This window comes from Apteryx rowi, unplaced genomic scaffold (genome assembly GCF_003343035.1).
Source record: "Apteryx rowi isolate R43461 unplaced genomic scaffold, aptRow1 scaffold_49, whole genome shotgun sequence".
NCBI lineage: Eukaryota > Metazoa > Chordata > Aves > Apterygiformes > Apterygidae > Apteryx > Apteryx rowi.
In genome coordinates this window covers 1251419-1270846 of record NW_020450749.1, presented here as the reverse complement: position 1 = coordinate 1270846, position 19428 = coordinate 1251419, and the positions used below count along the sequence as shown (strand labels likewise).

The following is a 19428-nucleotide window of genomic DNA, read 5'->3' as shown; positions in this document are numbered from 1 at the left end:
ACACTGTCACCTGTTATTTTAGTGCGCTGATGTCCGGGTTTGAGGCAAGCTAATATTAGTTATATCCTGCTTAGTATGCTTCCAGTTGATAGGTGCACTAGGCCTCTGCTTTGGCTGCAGATGGTTTCAGAAGTGGTGTGACAATCAAACTGGTTACATTATTTCTGTGTCCAAGCTGGTCATCTGTGTGGTACTCAGCTATTCAGAGTTACCAGCTCAAGGCAGCACTGGCTTATGAACTTCTGCAGCAAATTTCACTGTGTGTTGCTTTGGGCTAATAAATAAGGATCTTTTAGGTGAGCTAATAAATAGGCTCCTGAAGCAATTTTTAGGGTGGTCTACCTGTTCTTGATTGAGTTAAAAGAACAACAAGAATATAGAACCTCAGATAAAGGAGTGAAAGTCTGCCCAGAATGCAGGACAGAGCTCGGGTGCTGCAGTAATGGAGCCTGGTTCCATCAAGTAGCTGGGCAAAACAGGCAAGGGGGTGGGAGATAAAGCCTGCTTTTAAAAAATCATAATCAAATAAAAGAGATTTTTCTTGGATGTATTTATTTTATTTCTCCCTTGCCAAGGAAAACAACTTTGGAAAGCTCGTATGTCAAAAACGATGTTTTCTGGTCTTTGCTCTGTAACCTTAGGCAAACTGCATTCTCCCTTCTCTATTTGCCAACTGTGAAATGGGGAAAGTCATTCTGTGGGAGAACTGTGTTTGACTGGTGCTGTGGAAGTGCCCAGAATTCTTCACTGGGGGAAATGGGCTGAGAGAGAAGGAGAAGAATTCCTAACCTAAGCTGGATGCAACAGTTTAGCATTTAAGGTTGTTCTTTGTTTTGCATCCAAAACTTGATTTTTCTGTTATTTGCTAAGATGGCATAAATGTTTAAAACTCTTTTTCTTTTACATTTTCAGATTTTTCTGCTTCAGCTAATTCAAAAGTTGTGGTACTTACAGTTAACTCTCTGGGTAATGCTCAGACTTACCTTGATGTCATACAAAGCAATGTGGATCTGTTCAGAGGAATTATCCCAGCAATATCACACTACAGTCAGAACAGTGTTCTGCTTGTTGCTTCTCATCCAGGTAAGTTGATACTTACGTTCACCTGATGGTCTATCTCTGAATTTCTCTTCGGTCCGTTTTAAAAATATGTTATTGCTTAATACACCCACTTATTCATAAACGCTTGCTACTCTGAAAGAAGTTTTCCTTTTCAGCCTAGAGCAGGACACTGTCTTTGAGGTTTTTTCCTTTACTGTTACCAAGATAAAGAAAATAATAGTATACTTTGATTGATATAAAAGGTATGTATATTTGTACATTTCTGTATGTAGCTTAAAACTCACTGTATTTACAGTAATAGCACCCATCGGCTGTAGTCTTGTTAGTTGTGAGTTTTAGGTATATGTGTCTCCTGTGCATTAAGGATAGATGCACATGTGTGTATATGCCATATGGTCAGACTCCCAGACTAATAACATATACAGTGTTGCTAGTAAATATTGTGGCTGTATTTTGGTGGAAAGACTGCATCTGTTGGGTCGGTGATACTTTGAATTAAGATGAAGTGGGAACACTACTTAAAAAGGGAAGGAAGTAGGTGTGAGCCTACCTGCCCTGTAAATACACTTAAAACATTGTTTTAAGCCCTTTTTTATTTCTCAAGTGCTTTCAACCCTTCTTATCATTTAGAGCTGTGGATATGGAGAAAAGAAAGCTTGCCCAATGAAAAGAAATGAAACACTGGCTGAATGAAACTTAGAAGCATGTGAGATTTTTGATAGAGGGAAGGATGGTTACTCATTTTGAAGTTTCCCTTTCAAAGTCTGTTTAGACATTTTGAAGAACACTAACTTCTTGACTCTTCTTAAAACTTTGCTCAGGACGTGAATTTTCCTCACCCTTTCCCTTGGTGTTTTAGGGTGGAGTAAACTACTGATATGTTCTTACATGCCTGCTTTTGAGTTTTTCATTATTGTGATTAATAGTTTGCTGCTGTTGTGCTGAATTTGGAGAGAGACACTTCGTTGTCAACCTATTTTTCTCTCACATATAGTTGAAATAATGACATATGTGTCATGGAAGCTGAGTGCATTTCCCAAAAGCAGAGTTGTTGGAATAGGTGGCAATCTGGATACTGAGAGACTTCAGTATATTCTCACAAACCTTTTGAAAGCAGAGGTGCTAGGAAAAGATGCTTGGATTGTTGGTGAACAAGGGGAAGACAAAGGTAAGTGACAAAGTATTATGAGTATTTAATGTCCTGACAGTACATTTAACTAACTGAGTAAATAAATGAATAACTGATAAAATTAATGAAGGTAGTCATAAGCAGGGTGGTAGATTTTTCACAATAATGATTTTAAATAAGAATAAGATTTTGGTATGTGCCCAGGATTTTAAAGCTGGAGTGGCAGCACAGATACTTGGCATGTCATAATAAAAGACTATAGAAAATAGAGTCTCAAATGCTTTTAATTCGGTATAACAGCATAGGTTAGAGGTACTGAAAAAGGAAGGAAATGTGGTAAAATATGTGGTAGGCTACTGCTAATATAAGAATTTTTACACATTACTTCTTTTTGGAAATGAGCATCTCTGGCCAGGTACTATAGAGTTTATTTTGGCAGTCCAGAGAAGCTTATCAACTAAATTTGGGTTGTTGCAGGGGAAGGATAAAGTTTGGAATTTTGATTTCCTCTCCCACCCTTTCCTCTGATACCCATTTTAGTCACTGTTGACTCACTAGATGTGCATTTAAATGTTGGTTGTTTCTGTCTAGTGCCTTCATGGACCAGTTGTAATTCAGCTGCAAGCCAAATTGAAACAATGGCTGCTCGTAACTCAAGGGAGAAGGTGGCTAACAGGTAACACGGTTATAATCGTAAAATTTTTTCATCATATTTAGACTCTTCCGGTTTGCAGACTTTTTTTTTTCCAGTCTAAAGAGTTTCACATATCTTTAGGTTTGAGTATCATTCATTTTTATATGTGTACATATAATAATACCACTGATTTTCTGAGGTTCTTGGTAGTAATGCTGTGTCTGTGATGATCTAAGGACAAGACAAGTTTTGTAGAATAAGCACTATCATTTTAGAGCAGCTAGTGTAATTGTAAAAAAGTAGACAAGCCTTCTGGCACATTAGCTCTTTTTTTTTTTTTATAGTTTGTGCAGAAGCAGTTTACTTCAAAATGAAATACAAGTTTGGATCAATTTAGCTATTTAAATTAACCACATATCAGTTACACCGCTTGACAGAAAAGGGAATTGTTATTACTACAGGTAAAAGATGCATAAAGTTCCCTAAAGCAATTCTCAATTCTCTTCTCTTGCTTTCCAAAGCAGTGAATCATGGTTATATGGTACATGTGGTACACTTATCTATCTTTAGAGTTTTACATGTAAACCAAAACATGAATAAGTAAAGTAAATAAAATCTAAACATTATGTTTTTTCCRCATTTCCTTATTTATATAGAGCTTTGGAAGTTCTAAAGGGAAAAGGTCAGAGATCTTGGTCTGTCGGGCTCTCGGTTGCTGATTTGACTGACAGTATACTGAAAGATAAAAGAAAGGTTCATTCTATATCGATTCTGGCAAAGGTAAATGTTATTAGTATCTCTTTCAGTTGACACTGTAATGATATTATTACTGGATATGACCATTAATTGTAACAGCATAGACATTTCAACTTAAAGCAACAGTTCTGAAGTAGCACTATTTTCATTACTTTCTTCCAACAGCTTTCAGCTCCAATCCGAAAACATGCAAAATTCAATCATTGCATTAACCTGAAATCAGTACTAAAAGTGGATTGTTTTCCAAAAAATACAAGAGCTCAGAGGGAAAACATATTTGGGGTTGCAGACCAGCTCCCCACTGTTCAAGGCTGCTGACCAGCTCCTCTGGAATAGTCAGAACTGGGAAATGAAGAGTAATGTGTGTGTCACAGTTTTCAAGTACTCAGTATTGAATGTGGATTTTTCCAGAGGGACAAACGAGTGCAGTATCATTTATGAAAGTTTAAAATGGGGGGTTCTGACAGTTTTTTATTTGACCAACTTTGGAACGGCTGCTTTTGCTACTCCTTGATTCCCTACTCTGAGGAGAAGAGCTAAGCTATATTTAACTTAAAATTGTAGGCTAGACCTTGTTTAAAGTTTTATCCTAAGAGGCATGCTTAAAAGCATTAAGTCATTTCATGTGAGAAAAAACATGTAGAAACTTTTCATCAGTCACTTCTATTTACAAGCTTCAGAAAAGTGGTTTACAGTATTCAGTGCAGGGAGTTTAAGCACAAAAGGCTATTTATCAAATACAAACAGACATAGCTAATTTCATCATCTTGTTTTCAAGCAAAGTTTTTAATTGTTTATGAAATAAATGCAGATGTAGAGGAGTGACAAGTCTCTTAAATGGCAGAGTACCTGCAGAACCTAAAATTTCACATACACATCTTAAAAAAATATATATATATAAAGTACAATAAAAACTTGAATTAAAGTGCTGTAAGTCTTGTAAAGTCTCTCAGATTATAGGATCAATAATTGAGAAATGTTCCCAGGCTGCCTTTTTAAAATTTCTTTTCTTCAGTACTAAGAGAACTAATGATTCCTGTGTGCTAACAAAAGAGTGTTCCTGCTTGTTCTACCTAAGAAACTGGCTAAACTGTATTTTGTAGTATGTTTTGTCTGCATTATTGAGGTCTGATATATTCATAGTTCAAGAATTTTTTTAAACTGTACAGTAATATTTTATAGTTCTTAAACAGTAATCCATTGCACATGATGTAACATAATTGCAATTTGAGCTATACTAAAACAAAATATGCCATGTGATGAAATACCTTTGCTTAATTAAAATTACCAAGTTATTGTGTGTAATTCCATACTTCAGATTAAGGACAGAGCAGAAATAACAACTCTGTATGACTGTTTTTCTATGTTGTTTCAGGGATGTTGTAATATAAACAGTGAAGTATTTTTAAGTCTACCTTGTATTCTGGGAACCAATGGAGTAATTGAAATGATCAAACTAGAAGAAGATCCACTAGTGCTAGAGAAACTGCAGAGCAGTGCAGCATCAATTCATGACCTTCAGCAACAACTGAAACTGTAAGCACAGGGGAAGTTATGGCGTCTGCTCACAAAAGTTGGAGGTTTGCTATGCAGAAAGTGTTGCCAAGTATATGTGGATTTCTATGTAAAACAAGAATTTTATAATTTACTTTCAAAATTGCTTCCTTTTCTTAAAGGTTAGGTTAAATTATATAATACAGGCTGCACTGCACAGCAGAAAATTCTTACTTTAAAAGTGAACTTTTTGGTTAGCCAAAATAAGGAGGGTAATGTGCAAGAATGTTTTGCCTAAATTTGGAAGACTTTTGCCTGCACACCTTTTGTTGCTAATTATGGCCTTGTTCTTGGGTTATTATTAGCTTATTATTAGCTGTTTGCACCTCATTAGGACACAGGTACTAGGCCAGCAGCTTGCCCAGCTTCTTTGAAACTTTAGTGTGCAGAGCCAGCGAAACACTTCCTCCTTTTTTTAAGTTCTGCGTAAGGGGCTTGCCTAGAAATATGGTCACACTCCAGCTCACCAGGGCAGCGGGGTCTGCAATCTGGTAACTTGATCTTTCATGCCTGTTGCAGGGCACTCTGATGGCAATGGATTCTTTTCTTGCATATTACTAGGAAAAAGAAAGATAAAAGCATGACTTAACATCCTTCAAACTTGAAGTATTGCATATGAATTTCTGTTATGTTTAATGATGTCTGAGACTTTCTTGTCATGACTTGTTTGCTCTTATTCCAGAATACTAAAGCATCTATGTTTTTTGGTATATAGATGTGGCACTTGTACCCCGTGCAGTATTGGTGCAAGTGCTCTCCCTAATGGGGAGGAGCTGGGGTTAGGAATGGAATAAAGAAAATAGTTGATAGTTGAGTAATGCAGAAATATCTGGAGTTCAGGCCTTGATCCAAAGCCAGTTGATGTCAGTAAGCCTCATATCAGACTGGGGGGAATATGGCTAATTGAGAAGGCAACAGACTCTGTAACCTTTCACCAGGAGGCCAAGGAAGTGGCGAAAAAGCAGAATGCTTTTTTAGATAAATCAAAAAGCATATGGTATCAAGATAAAGGGTCTTTTCTGTTCTAAACTATCTTGATTCATTGCACTGGTGTAAGAAAAGATTGTATTCATCCTGATTATACCTCAGCATCAAATTGCAGGGTACAAACTACAGCAGAAGAGAAATGTGGAGTCCACTCCTGCTGTGTGCCATTTAAGAACATCATTCTATATTTAAGCTTTGAGGTACGATTGTTTAATTATTGATGAAGCTTTCTAAGCCAAAGTAGGATATATGTAAGAGCTAAAGACCTATTCCTTTGTGCCTTCCATTTATATCTTGCAAAGAGGCAGACTTGGAAGTAATGCTGAGTTTATATTGATCTCAGAATTAAGATGAACCTTTTCTGAATAGGCTGATTTTTCATGATGTACTCAGATTTCCTTCTTGGGAGTATTCAGTGATGGGACAAAATTACTGATGGTTACGGTAGACCAACTTAGCTGCTATATTTGGAGAAAAAAAGCCAAAAACACTATGGCTGGACTCTTGGGGTTTCTCTTAAAAAAAGTCTTCCTAGAATTAACGTTTGCTACATTGTTTTTTGGGGTGTTGTGTTTTAATCTATGGAGCATTATCTTAATGCAAATAGTCTAGGTGTTTTGCCTTTTTTTTTTCTTCATCAATGGTTTAAATTGTTAAAAGTTGCTGACTCTTTTAACTGATGATGCTTGTGTCTTAGAATAACAAATCTTTGCTATTTAGAAGAAAAATAATTATTTTTAAAGGAAAAAAATACACAAAGGACCACAGCTTGACCAATGGCAATAATAAACGGCACTTTACATTGTCATGGGAAAATAATTCCCAAAAATACTTTTTAAAGACAAACTGCACTACAAAGGATTTTTTTTAAGATGGTAGTCATACTGTAAAGGGAAGGTACTTCTTGATACAGAAAGCACTGCTAGAACACGGCTTTTCCGGAGGGTCTCCGAGATTATGCGTTTCCTCCCTCAGATGAATGACAGCGGAGCGGACCTGGCGGTGCCGGCGCTGCAGGGGGAGCCACTCCCAGCTGCTTGCTCCGCCCGGGGACGCCCGCTCGGGTGGTTTGGGTCGTTACTGTGTATGTTGGCCGGCTGCCCGGCCTGCGCTCTTGCAAATAAACTAGTCCGGAAAAGCAGTGTGCGAGAAACCTCTTGTCTCCCGCCGGCGCGGCAGGGCTGCGGGCCGCMGCCATGTGACACCGCCCCCCGGAAGTGGCGTCAGGGCCGGGCGGAAGCGGGCGTCGCCGCCGGAAGCGGAGCTGGCCGCCGCTTCCTGTTTATGTAGGGGCGGGGAGGCGCGGGCCTGGCCGTTGTGTGGCGGCGGCGGGCGCGCGGCGGCGGCGGCGGCGGTTGGGCGGGGGAGGCGCGGCCGCCATGGCGTTCTCCGAGAGCCAGCTCAAGAAGATGCTCGCCAAGGTAGTGGGGCGGCGGCGGGCCGGGGGTGGCGGCGGGCCGGGCCGGGGGCGGCCGCCTTTCTGACCGAGCAGGATAAAAAAAAGTTGTGTCCGGCCAGCTGGAAGCTGGAGTTCGTTTCTGAAGGGAGGAGCGACAGCCCTGAAAACGTTATTTGTAGTCGCACGAGACGCGGCGTCCGTGCCCGGGCCCCGTTCCCTTACCGTCACGTGCTAAACGGAAACTCTCCGCCTGGCCGGGGCTGTGAGGCACTGAAATGCAACACGGCTGCGGAGCGGGCCGCTGTCTTGTGTAGCCTCTTTGGCCTCGGCTTGTTAAAAAGAAGGCGGAAAGGGAGCTCTGCTTTGCTGGCTAGGATGGCTTGGGTTTGGTTTTGTTTTAATCAACCCTATTTCAGGAAACATTAAAGTCTCTTTCTGAGGAAGTCGTTATGTGGTGATAGTTGTGCCATTCTCCAGGTGAAAATTGAAACCAGAGCCCCTAAGACTCTAAATACTGCAAGCAAGTTCGGCTTTTTGTTTTGGGGAATTTCTTTACAAAATTAAATTATTATAATTTACATGATTTAAAGACGGTATGACAGGCATGCATCTGATCGGAACTGGACAAACACTATTACTTTATGCGTAGAATCATGCGTAGAGTCATAAGCAAAAATCAGCCTGAAAATGAATACTGCATATTAACTCAGTGGTGGCAAATGAGATCACCAGGCTTTTTGCAGCCTGGCCATATGGCTGTTTTGCTCTTGGGTGTTTTGGGAAGATAAAGCACAGCATCCCCCAAAGCACAGGTGCAGCTGCTGCAGTGACTGAATGAAGTCTTTCTGAGATTCTTGCTTTTCCCCTCAAGGGTGCCTTCTGTGCTTTTCTCTCGAGTCCCCATTTCTACCTAGACTGCGCCTTGTTTGACAGTTGCTGCCATAGGTAATGGGAAGCCCAGAATCATTTTGTGAGGAATTTCCTCTTTAAAATTAAATTTTAAGATACTTTTTAACAAGGTAGAATTCCCGAGTTGCCATCTTTCAACAGACTAAGGTGTTATTATGGGAGATGGCAGGGGGTGTTCATCTCTGTTCATTGAGTAAGAGTTGTAATGCACAGTAGTTGCTTCCTTATCAGTCTCAGTAAACTGTAGAAAAGAAAACGATAGTTTCTAAGTTTCATTGCTCGTATGAGTCTTTGTCGGAGCAGAGGTGACTCTTAGCTACAACACTGCACTTTGATGCTCTTGGATAACATTTGAATTAATTTATTCCAATATTGTTAATCTGTATGTGCTTTGGGTATCAAACTCTTCGTGGTGTTGGGCCCCTTCTCTTCCTTTCATGGTTGAACAAAAGGACAATGTCTGTGCGTGTCCATGTGATGTCTGAAGACTGGCTTTTTTTATTACACTGAAAATGTTGGCAAGGGGCTATATTGTTAGCTTTTCTTTTTAAATGATAATTAGCAGGAGGAACGGCCACTGCACCGTGTGGTGAGCCAGCTCTCTGCTGCTCAGGAGCATATGCTTTGTTGTCTACAAACTGTAGTTCTGAGATTGTTAAATTCTGTAGTAGCATACCTGTATTTTGCAGATCTGTGGTTTGAGTTACTTCCTGCTCCCAGTAAAAGAAAGCGGTCATGAAACCAGCATTATTATTGGTAATACGCTGCCTTGAAAGCTCTGCTTTCTAGTTGATAAATACGTTAAAATATTGATAAATACTGTGATACTTTGAAACATGCTATGAATGGTGTCTGTGAGGTTCAGATCATAGATAGCCATATAGCAGGAATGTTTCAAATGTCATATTTGGTTCAGAGATGCCAAGGATGTTCTTTTGTTTCTCTTCTCATAGTTTTCCTTTGTTTTATTCACATTCCTGTTGTACTGCGAATTTTAAAAGCTTCATTAAATCATTTAGAGCAGTTCTACTTTGCGGTTATTGTATATGACCAGAAGAGAATGTGATGATTTTCTTTGCCTTTTCTAAATGAAATAGATTTAATTCTGTTGATTGTAACAATTCTTATTCGATGAACAGGGATGAACACCCCCTGCCATCTCCCATAGTAATACCTTAGCTGTAGAAAGATGGCAACACTGGAACGCTACCTTGTCAAAAAGTATCTTAAAATTTAATTTTAAAGAGGCAATCCATCACAGTCTTAACTTCAATCAAAAAATATCATGCGTTTACCAATTTTAAAGGTATACAGTAGTTTGTTTTGGAGAACTTCTGTTAAATAGGATGTCTCAATGTTTGCCTTTACATGACATGTAATGTGGGTTGTGGTAGAATGTGAATAAAAAAGCATTCAAGAGCTTTCCCCTAATCACTTGATGTACGGACCCTCATTTGAGAAGAAAAACACCTTAAAACCCCATTAAAGTTGGTTAAGTTATACAGGGAATGTTCAGTAAAGTTATATGCAGAATAACATTGTTATTCCAAAATAAGAGCAGAGAAGAATGTCCATATATCAGTGTAAACTCTCATAAATTCAGACTATTATTTGGTGAAATAAAACTAGATTAGATTATACTGAAGATTTGGTGTCTGAATATAATCTTTCACTTTTGTTTTCCAGTATAAGTATAGAGACCTAACTGTACAGGAGACCATCAGTGTTATTACTCAGTACAAGGACCTCAAACCTGTTATGGATTCATATGGTAAGTCTGTGTGCAAGAAAAAAAATGCATTGTATTGCTGATAGTTTAGATGTATTTGGTAGTTTTTATGAGGAAAAGGAGATTAAAGCTAGAATATGGAATTTGAGTTTCTTGATCTTTGACATCAGTACTTCCTTGGAAACAGACACAGTAGTATAGAAAGGTTACTTAAGAAAATAAATGTCTAATGTGCCAAGAAGTATTACATYTTTCACAGCTCAGCTTTTACCTGATCGCTCTTAGAAGTCGTATTGCATATTGCTAGCTAATCGATTGCTGCCCTAGAAACTGCTGGTATCTTACAAACTCAGCTTTGCTATAATATAAGGATATTTTTATAATTGTGTTTACTGAAAAAGTACAATAAATCAATGAATAAATACTTCATTAAAAGTGAATTGTTGTGGCAGTGCTTAAGCGTATGAAGAATACATGATATAGTCATGTATATGGAAAATTGGCATGAGGGATTTTGTAACATAAATTAGCAGTGATTTAACCACTGTTTGTTAGCTATTTCAAAGGGTCTGAGTAGATTTCAGTGCATTAAATGAAGAAGATACCTCGGGTCAGCTTTGAGGGCATGGTTTAATGAGATGCAGTGGGCTGGTATAGCCATTGAGATTGTGTTCCTGATCACTTATTGTTAACTCTGTCAGTTGTTGGATCCCTCTGTGAGCCAATTTATCTTACTGAAATATCAACAAAAAAATTTGTAGTATTTTGCTTTCTAAATTACTGTCAGGAATGAGAAGTATTAAAAGGGGACATGGACAGGTAGAAGATCACCGAGTTTTAACTTGAAAAGATGCAAGTCAGCAGTTGTCAGAGAAATAAAAATTCTTACAGTGGCTGGAGAATCAAAAATAACAGCGAAAGGACTACGGTCAGAAGAGTGCTCACAAGTTCGCATTATGATTCAGTGATCAGAATGCCAGATAGGTTTGAGCTGAGTGAGAAGCCCCTTTCTGTTACCCAGCTATTTCTAAACTGCCTTGGAAAGGTTGAGCACAAAACCGCTTACAGATAATTACACTGTTTGGAGTAGTGAACCGAGCAGTGAGAAAATGATGACATTGCTGTTGAAATAATTTTCAAGGCTGTATCCAATAATGAAATATATATCCCAGTTAAATCATGACATATTTTACCTATCTCTGCAGAATATTAGCACCAAAGAACTGTACAGTGAGCTTCGTTTGAGGTATAACTAGAAACTTTCAGTGAAATGAAGAAAATTTTATTACCAAAAATTGATTTATTAAGCCCGGACTAATCTACCAGATTGAAAGGATCGGAAAACTAGATACAGCAACTCAGTCAGGGTTGCTGTGCGTTTTGTGAACTAAGACTAACTTATGTGGCAGCAAATCAAGTGCTGTGCATTCTTCCTCTTATCTACACTGTATTATTGCTGGTTAAATTTCCTTTACTGATTAGGTAACAGATTAAATGCCTACAGGCCAATAATTTTCAGTGCTCTTGCTGACATGCTTCTTTGGAGAAACCATAAAGAATTCTTTATAATCCTAAGAAATAGGATTTTTTTAAAAATTAGATTCGAGTCCAAATTGACCTTGTAGCAATTTGTATGGTTCCAGGTTATGTTTTACTTGGGCTCTGAATAAGGAAACAGTTTTATTTGCAGTGGGTGTCGACTGACATTGTAATCGGTCATTTGTTTCTCAGAAATACTTTATTTGCAAGAAATTACCTGATCGTAGGCAATCATTCAGTCTATGGGTGTGCAAGAGCAGAACGTTTTAAGAGGAGCTTATATATTTGTAATTTTTGAAAATTTATGCTAACAAATAGATATTTATAACTGGAACAGAGATTAACATAGCATAAGTTGAATACTGTTTGTTCCTTTTCAGTTTTTAATGATGGGTTATGTAGGGAGTTGCTGAGTCTCAGTGGAACCATTCCTGTGCCTTATAGAGGTATGCATTTATTATCATTAATATTATTAATTATTGTTATTATTACTATTTTCCCAAATTACATGAAAGGCGACTTAGATTTAGATTTGTAGTGGTTCATCTTCACAGCTTCAGTGATTCCTGTTTTCTTGAAATCCCTTACTTGTCCATTGTCTAATGTTTTAAAGAAAATTTTTCCTATTTTTGTTGTGGAATAAAATTTTAGTGTGCAGCATTGATGCTTCACTCTCATAGAGCTCTGTAAAGTATGTTTTCTTTCAGTACTGCATGTTTTCCAAGCTTCTCAATAGAATGAGGGTTGCAAACCACTTGTTGCTGCAGTAATTCAGATATCAGGATCTAGTAATGTTACACTATAGAACAAATGAGATGATGTATTAGTCGTTAATGATAATCATAAAGATAAGCTGTTCTGAGAAATGCTGAGTTCGGGGCTATATTGGGAGTTCTTCATTAAGCAGATCATTGGTAGATTTCAGCTTCATCTGTTATCTGCCTCTGTGTAATTGAATTTTTTTGGTTTTAGCAGTGTTTTAAAAATCTGATTATAAAATGACGGTTAAAGAGTTGGATTAACCTTTAAAATATTTCAATTTCTCTTTCCCAGGTAACACATACAATATCCCAATTTGCTTGTGGCTGCTGGACACCTACCCTTTCAACCCCCCAATTTGTTTTGTTAAACCCACTAGCTCTATGACAATAAAAACTGGGAAGCATGTTGATGCAAATGGGAAGATATACCTTCCTTATCTGCATGAGTGGAAACACGTAAGTATAGTGAGCCTGAAATCTTCAGATTGCGCTGTCCTGAATTTCTTTAGATATTTGTATGATTTTTTTTAAATAAAAAAAATGATGATTCTTATTTGAGAACTTAGAACAGTTTTACTTTTTTATGAAAACAATTACTTATTACTTTTGAGGTCTTAAAGTTCAGCACATTACTTTCTCTGTTGCTTGGTTAATTGTCCTTTGTGACAGCTTGTCTGATTAAACAGTGCAGCATAGGCTTCCTTCCCTGGCAGGAGACTGATGTGAAGACCTTTTTTCTATTGCATCATTCTGAACTTGAGCAAAAGCTACATGTTGTATGAATTTGAAATGTCTGAAAACTCAGTTATTGATACCTTTATTTTCATGATGGAGAGCTGATTTAAATGTAAAATTATTATTATAATCCATCATTGCGCAATCATCTTCGGTCATATATTGCCCTGCAGTTGATATGGGCCCATTTATTACCTCCTTTATTCTGAGTGTAAACATTGCTCTAGCTGTATTTTGCTATGTTGTTTTCAGTACCAGCTAGCCAGGCTGGAATCTATAAAGGAGTCTGTAACAGAAGTTAAATATGTATATATATATATGTGTGTGTGTGTGTGTGTATATATATATATGTAAAAAGAAGGCTTTTGAGAGCTGGTGAAATGGTACCGTTTTGTTATTTATAGTCTGTTAAGATGTCCATTATCCGAAATGAACAACTTCTGATTTGCTTACCCTCACAGCCTCAGTCAGACTTGCTAGAACTGATTCAGGTGATGATTGTGGTGTTTGGTGAGGAACCTCCAGTCTTTTCTCGGCCTACCGTTTCAGCAGCCTACCCACCATACCAGGCAACGGGCCCGCCAACTAGTAAGTGGACATGACTGCCAAGTTCTACAAATACTAACACAAATATTCCAGAGTTTACTGTTGCTCTGCATAGTTTGTTGAAAAATTATACACTCTAGTCTGTTGTGGCTTTGTATATTGATGACTAATGAATTCACCTGTGCTGTACTTGAGCTTTTTGAACTATGCTGTAAAAATAGTGTGCGTTTTTGGGCTTTTGGAAGGGGAAAAACATATCAGGTTTGTGTGTGTGTATATATATGTGTGTATATATACACATATATATCAGTAACCTGTCAACATTCAGAGATAATCCTTAAAAAGAGCCTTTTAAGGTAACTGCTTCAAAATTTTTTTTCATTCTGATAATACAAGTCCATCTGTTAGCAGCTTTCTAAAACCATTAACTTCATGCACAAAAGAATGCTACTTTTATTTCCCACGCACACTCACCTGTTTGGATTTTTAATAACTGCTGTCTGAAAATGAAAAAAAAAAATGCATCACGGTTTTTCAGATTTCTCTATTAATTTGGTACTCTGATTTGGCACCCATTCTTGTTTTCTTGCAAATGGTCTCAAGGCTTTTTTTAAGGCTTTTATTTAAACTTTTGGGAGCATCTTATTTTAAATAATAGGGATAGGTAGGTGGAAAAAAAAATGAGAGAAAGAAAATCCAAGAGAAAACTCTACATGTGATGGGAAAAAAAACAGTAGATGAGATAAAGTCAAGCCAAAGTCTGGGAGGAGGAGCTGGGGGAAGCAGATTAGCTGTGGCCTGCTTAATGGTAGTGCAACAGCATTTGTGGTTAGTTTTTTTTGGGGGGGGGGGTTTGCTATATTTTTAAGGCTATAACTATTTTGTATTGAAATATGGCTTTTATCAGATCATAATAGTACAACTGAAGTAGTAGTCATTTTAATTCCTAGAGGAAACTGTTTCCCACAAGGTGTTAGTTCCTAACACATGAGAAAAAGCATTAGCAAACACAGGTGGAAACATTAGAGATGGCTGGACTAAAAGCAAGTGTTCTGGGGGTTTTTTGTTTGTTTGGGTTTTTTTTGTTTTTTTTAGCTTGTCCAGCACTAGCCTACCTGTTATAAGAGCACTAGGTGATTCAAGAAACATGAACTGCTCTAATTTTCAAGAACAGTGGGTGTCAGTACAAGTATATTTTTACTAGAGACTGGACTGTGAGCTGTATTGTGCTTTAAGGAAGGATCATCCACTGAAACATCATGTTATTTTCTACTTCTGTAGTCACAAATACTCAAGGCTACTATAACTGAAGTAATTTTAGCAAAAATGTTTCAAGTTTTTCACATTTTTTGATAGCTACTTGGATATACTGGTGTAATAATTTTTTTCATTATTTTCCAGATATTTAATCTTATTTTTAAGTTCTAGATATACCGTTTAAGAAATGAAGCACACAATTTTAAAAAAAATTGAATCATTTGAAAGCATTCAGGGATGAAAGTAACTTGGCGTTTTTAAAGCTATTTATAACGTTCCTGAAATTAGTATAAATATGTAGTAAGTATATTCAAGTATTAATAAGTATTATTTTTTATAATAAAATTATAAGATTTCTAAAAATAAAATTGATAAGACTGTGTTAAAACTTTAGGCATTTATATGTGCTGATAAAAGTTTTTAAAAAGTATAACTTTTAAACGGCAGAAATTGCTGGATAAGAACATAAACGGATTGTTAAATGGCTAATCAGCTGTTGAGAAGCCCGGCTACTCTGAAGGTACTTAAATTACATACCATTCAGAGAGTAGAGAATAATGGCTACATTGGAAAGATTATGTTCTTTTTTTTCAGCCATTATGTAAAAAGGGAAAAGGAAAGCTCTTCAGGTGTGTCATCTTTAACGACATGCTAGCTTTTTCACTTCCCTTGCTGTGGATACTTTTTCTTATGTATCCAGAGACTTCCAGATTAATGTTACTTGAGCGTACAACTAATCATTGTGCATTTTTAAATTGAAATCTATTTTTTATTCAAGCAGAGGCTAATATATATTTAAAGTAATGATTAAGAAAAAATAAATCTGTAGTCAAAGGTGTTTTAGCCTGCTGTACTAAGGAATGTATAATTGAACTGTCAGTTCTCATTCTCTCCCTCCAAAAAACCAAAAAACAACAACAACAAAAAAACACTCCTAAAAGTGCTGACCAGTTTCAACCAAAGTTGACAGGAAGAGGTAAAATCTTCAGAAATGAAAAGTTTGCTGAAGTTTTGTGAAAATGTGTTTGGATATAGAGAAGAGATTCTAATGGGTCAACACATGGAGTTTTCTGTTTTGAGATGAAGCAGCTGTGTTGGCCGGTTGGCACAGAGAGCTCTGAACAAACCTTTTCACGTATGCTCTCTCGCCAAGCTGCACGAGCGGGGCATGGGAGATGTGTGGGAGTGCTGTGAGGAACGATGGTGTTCGGGGATGCAGGGTGCATGTTGTTGGCTTCATCCGTGGTAGAATGACTTTTCTTACTGTTGATACTTGATTCTGTTACAGTGTATTCATTGTTCAATAATATTTTGAAAAACATCTGACCGCAGTATAAATACATCCCACTTGTGTGGTCTTCCCATATAGTAAACTTTTGAGAAGTAGAAATATACAAAATTGTTATTTTGTTTAGCTTCCTACATGCCGAGCCTGCCAAGTGGAATCTCTTCCTATCCACCAGGACACACTCCTAACCCAAGGTAAGAACCCCTTCAAAGCACCATCATTTATACAGGAGAAGGTGTCACTGAATAGAATCCAGTCTTATTTGTGTTTTCTTATGGTGAGATTTGGATTTGGGGATTTATAGTATAATAATTATGTTAGTTTTATTTAAAAGTGCAGATTGAATTCTTGTTAATAGCTAAAAGAAAGTTGGAGCAAGGTTTAGCCTGTTTAGTGCCACTTGCTTCAAATATAAGATACATGGGCGATAAATATGTTTAGAAAGTACTTACTTAACTCCTAGATGTTCTATTGCTTTACTTGTGTAAAGGATTAGTTTTTATAAGGTTGATACATTTACGTGCCGTAGAGAGATATGTACCCCTACGGTTCTTTTTTAATAGTATTTTCAGTTTGGGGTAATTAGCAACTCAAAATATTGAACAAAACAACTGATGGGTTAATATGAACTGTGACTTGTTTTCTTCTTCCCTATGCTAGATGTTGTTTCATAGGCATTAAAAACTGAAAATGAGTCACTGCAAAATAGGTTCTAGTAATAGTTATAAAAGTTTCCATAATGTTCTTTGAATATTAGAAGAAAATCAGTTTGTACATCAGTTTGGCTTTTGCACTGGCCATTCATGTTCCAGTTTTTAGCAAAGTCTGTTCAATCTCCATTCTAAAAGCTTGGCTAACTGGAATTACTCTGGGTATCATTTTTTCAATTTGAGGTTATTACACAGTATTCTGTATAAGTAAATTTGATACAGAAGATATTTGTTGAATTGTTAATGAAAACATCAGTGATTATTTTTTAGAAAACTTAGAAGAAATATTTAGCTTGGAGAGTTTCATGTGGATGCTCTCAAAAATTGTCAAGAAATATGTGTTTTTTTAAGTATTTTTAGATGTTCTTGGTGATTCTTAGTGGCACAAAGTCAACTTCAACTCAAAAGATGTAGCTTTAACTTGTAAGGAACAACGGAAAGAATGGCAAGAACGAGACGTTTCCAGAAATGTAGTAATGTTTACCTTTTTTGGTTTTGTTTTTTAAATATCTAATTTAAATAGTTTAAAATATCTAATAACCTAAAAAATATGTACCTTTTAAATGACTAACCAAAACAGGTCTTGTGTTTTCATGTATAGAATTGCACTGCCTGTATTCAATTTTTAATGTTTGTTCATTGCGTTCAAAGTATTCTGCTTAGATTTAGATGCTAGGAAGTTGCCTCCAGTATACATCATAAGCACTTTGGACTTAATTCAGAGCACACTGAGAAACTGAAGGGCACAAAATGATTTCCATATTTTTTTATTACTATAAAACAAAACTCTTTCTTTAAGCATGCTACGTAATTGTTTGGAATACATCTTTTCAAAAAGGCTTGCAGTGCTGTCTTAGCAAATTGTAGGAAGCTGATAGCTGCCTTCTGGTGCATATCTATATTTTTTCCACATAATCGTTATTTTTGTTAGTGTTGTCCTTATGACTTGATTCTGTGGTAGGAGCATATGAGGAGTTGCTGTAGTATACAACACTGATATAAGGATTTGTTAGCATTTAGGGGTTTTTTATATATATACACACACACACACCCCTTAATGTTTTTTTCCCCTAAATGCATTTATTTCAAGTGCTTTTAATGTCTGCACAAAAATGAATAATAATAGAACTATTTTAATAAAATACCATAACCTGTGAATGTTGAAAAGAGAGTTGTAAGAACTTAATATTAAATTTATAGTTAGCTGAAGGGGACAGAATATGCTTATTTTGTATCTATTCTGTAATAAATACAGTCCATTTTTTCCTGGAGTATTTTGTTTACCCCTGCTATAAACAGAGCTTTGTCAGTCTATTACTGACTGTTTTGAGTCCTTGTTTTGGTTGGCAGTAAACATATTTTATACTTAATGCAGTAGTTTCTGGCTGCGACAGTAAAGAAAGTTCGGTAGACTGTGATGTTATGTCCCATCTGACAATTATCTCAGTGAACAAACAAATAATGAGCTTCCCTTCATCTCTCAGAACAGGGCTGAGAACTTCTGGAGAAGTTTCACCTTGCAGCAGTATTTTGCACAATGCTTTCATGTTTATATAAAGCAGCTTAGCTTTATATAAACTAAAGACTGTTAATTATTCTGTTAAAAATTATTAGAATTGAAATTGCTGCTTGTCAGGTAATAGCTTGAATAGTGTATTTTGGATATTTTGGGGTTTTAGAATGGCAAGTTTGATTAAGTGATTCTTTTCAATTACTTTTGGATCATTTGAAATGATCCAAATGTTTGTCCAGGAAGTAAACAGATAGGGGCTCAGATAAAATGATGACATCTTAAAACCTAAATAAATGTTTAACAGAGTAATGTAAAACTAACATATATGGATGATATTTTACAAATATTTACCTAACTTGAGCATATCTTTCTTTGTCAAAGCAGCTATCCAAGCTATCCTTATCCAGCTGGTGTTCCATTTCCAGCAACAACTAGTGTTCAGCACTACCCTTCTCAGCCTCCTGTGACTACTGTTGGTGAGTAACTTTGAAAGTATTTCTTTGAAGTGAAGTTTCCTATCAAAAATTGCATGTAAAGAGAAAAATGAGGAAAAGGATTGTTTTGTTTGTAATCTGACCTTACAAAACACTGACATTTAATGAAAAAAAAAATTGTAACTCAAAGGAAGAATAAAATATCTTTTTAAACATTTTTACTCATTTTATGGAAAAAAACCCCCTTTGCATTATATTTTATTCAGTCAGGAATGTGGTAAATTCCTTTTTTATAGCACTTTGTTTGTGCTCTAGGAGTATTTTGACGAATGGTGCATGTAAGCACCTTTCTTCTTTCTACACCCTTTGACCATAAGTGACTTTTTGTTTGTATCACTCTTGTGTTCGTGATTTGGGTTTTAAAAAAAAAAAAAAAAAAAAAAAAAATTTGTTTACCCAAGCTGTCTTGCAGAGGGGCTTTTCTTC

At 36.6% G+C, this 19428-nt stretch overlaps 2 protein-coding genes and 1 long non-coding RNA gene across 8 annotated transcripts in view; 2 read left to right on the top strand and 1 right to left on the bottom strand.

Annotated features, from left to right (window-relative positions):
• The window catches only part of UEVLD (UEV and lactate/malate dehyrogenase domains), a 31738-nt gene extending 19593 nt beyond the window's left edge, over positions 1–12145 (top strand). For 2 of the 5 annotated variants that reach the window (XM_026078903.1, XM_026078902.1), the window contains exons 8-13: positions 913–1083; positions 2057–2230; positions 2783–2867; positions 3482–3605; positions 4957–5117; positions 6238–7014. In XM_026078903.1, the coding sequence (XP_025934688.1) occupies positions 913–1083; positions 2057–2230; positions 2783–2867; positions 3482–3605; positions 4957–5117; positions 6238–6343 (821 nt within the window). In that variant the 3' untranslated portion in view covers positions 6344–7014. Of the gene's footprint in view, positions 1–912; positions 1084–1217; positions 1305–2056; positions 2231–2782; positions 2868–3481; positions 3606–3746; positions 4507–4956; positions 5118–6237; positions 7015–10116; positions 10202–12078 lie in introns of those variants that run through there. The other 3 variants (XM_026078904.1, XM_026078905.1, XM_026078906.1) reach the window with 3 other exon arrangements.
• On the bottom strand, positions 2876–7097 carry LOC112972417. Its single transcript, XR_003255673.1, has 3 exons — positions 7008–7097; positions 5603–5692; positions 2876–3560 (listed from the first exon to the last, which is right to left on the bottom strand). It is a non-coding gene; the product is annotated as an uncharacterized LOC112972417 (long non-coding RNA).
• The window catches only part of TSG101 (tumor susceptibility 101), an 18194-nt gene continuing 6210 nt past the window's right edge, over positions 7445–19428 (top strand). Inside the window, exons 1-7 of one of the 2 annotated variants that reach the window (XM_026078908.1) lie at positions 7445–7543; positions 10117–10201; positions 12079–12144; positions 12752–12915; positions 13656–13782; positions 16413–16479; positions 18893–18984. In XM_026078908.1, coding sequence (XP_025934693.1) covers positions 7502–7543; positions 10117–10201; positions 12079–12144; positions 12752–12915; positions 13656–13782; positions 16413–16479; positions 18893–18984 — 643 coding nt within the window. In that variant the 5' untranslated portion in view covers positions 7445–7501. Of the gene's footprint in view, positions 7544–10116; positions 10202–12078; positions 12145–12751; positions 12916–13655; positions 13783–16412; positions 16480–18889; positions 18985–19428 lie in introns of both variants that reach the window. The other variant, XM_026078907.1, reaches the window with a different exon arrangement.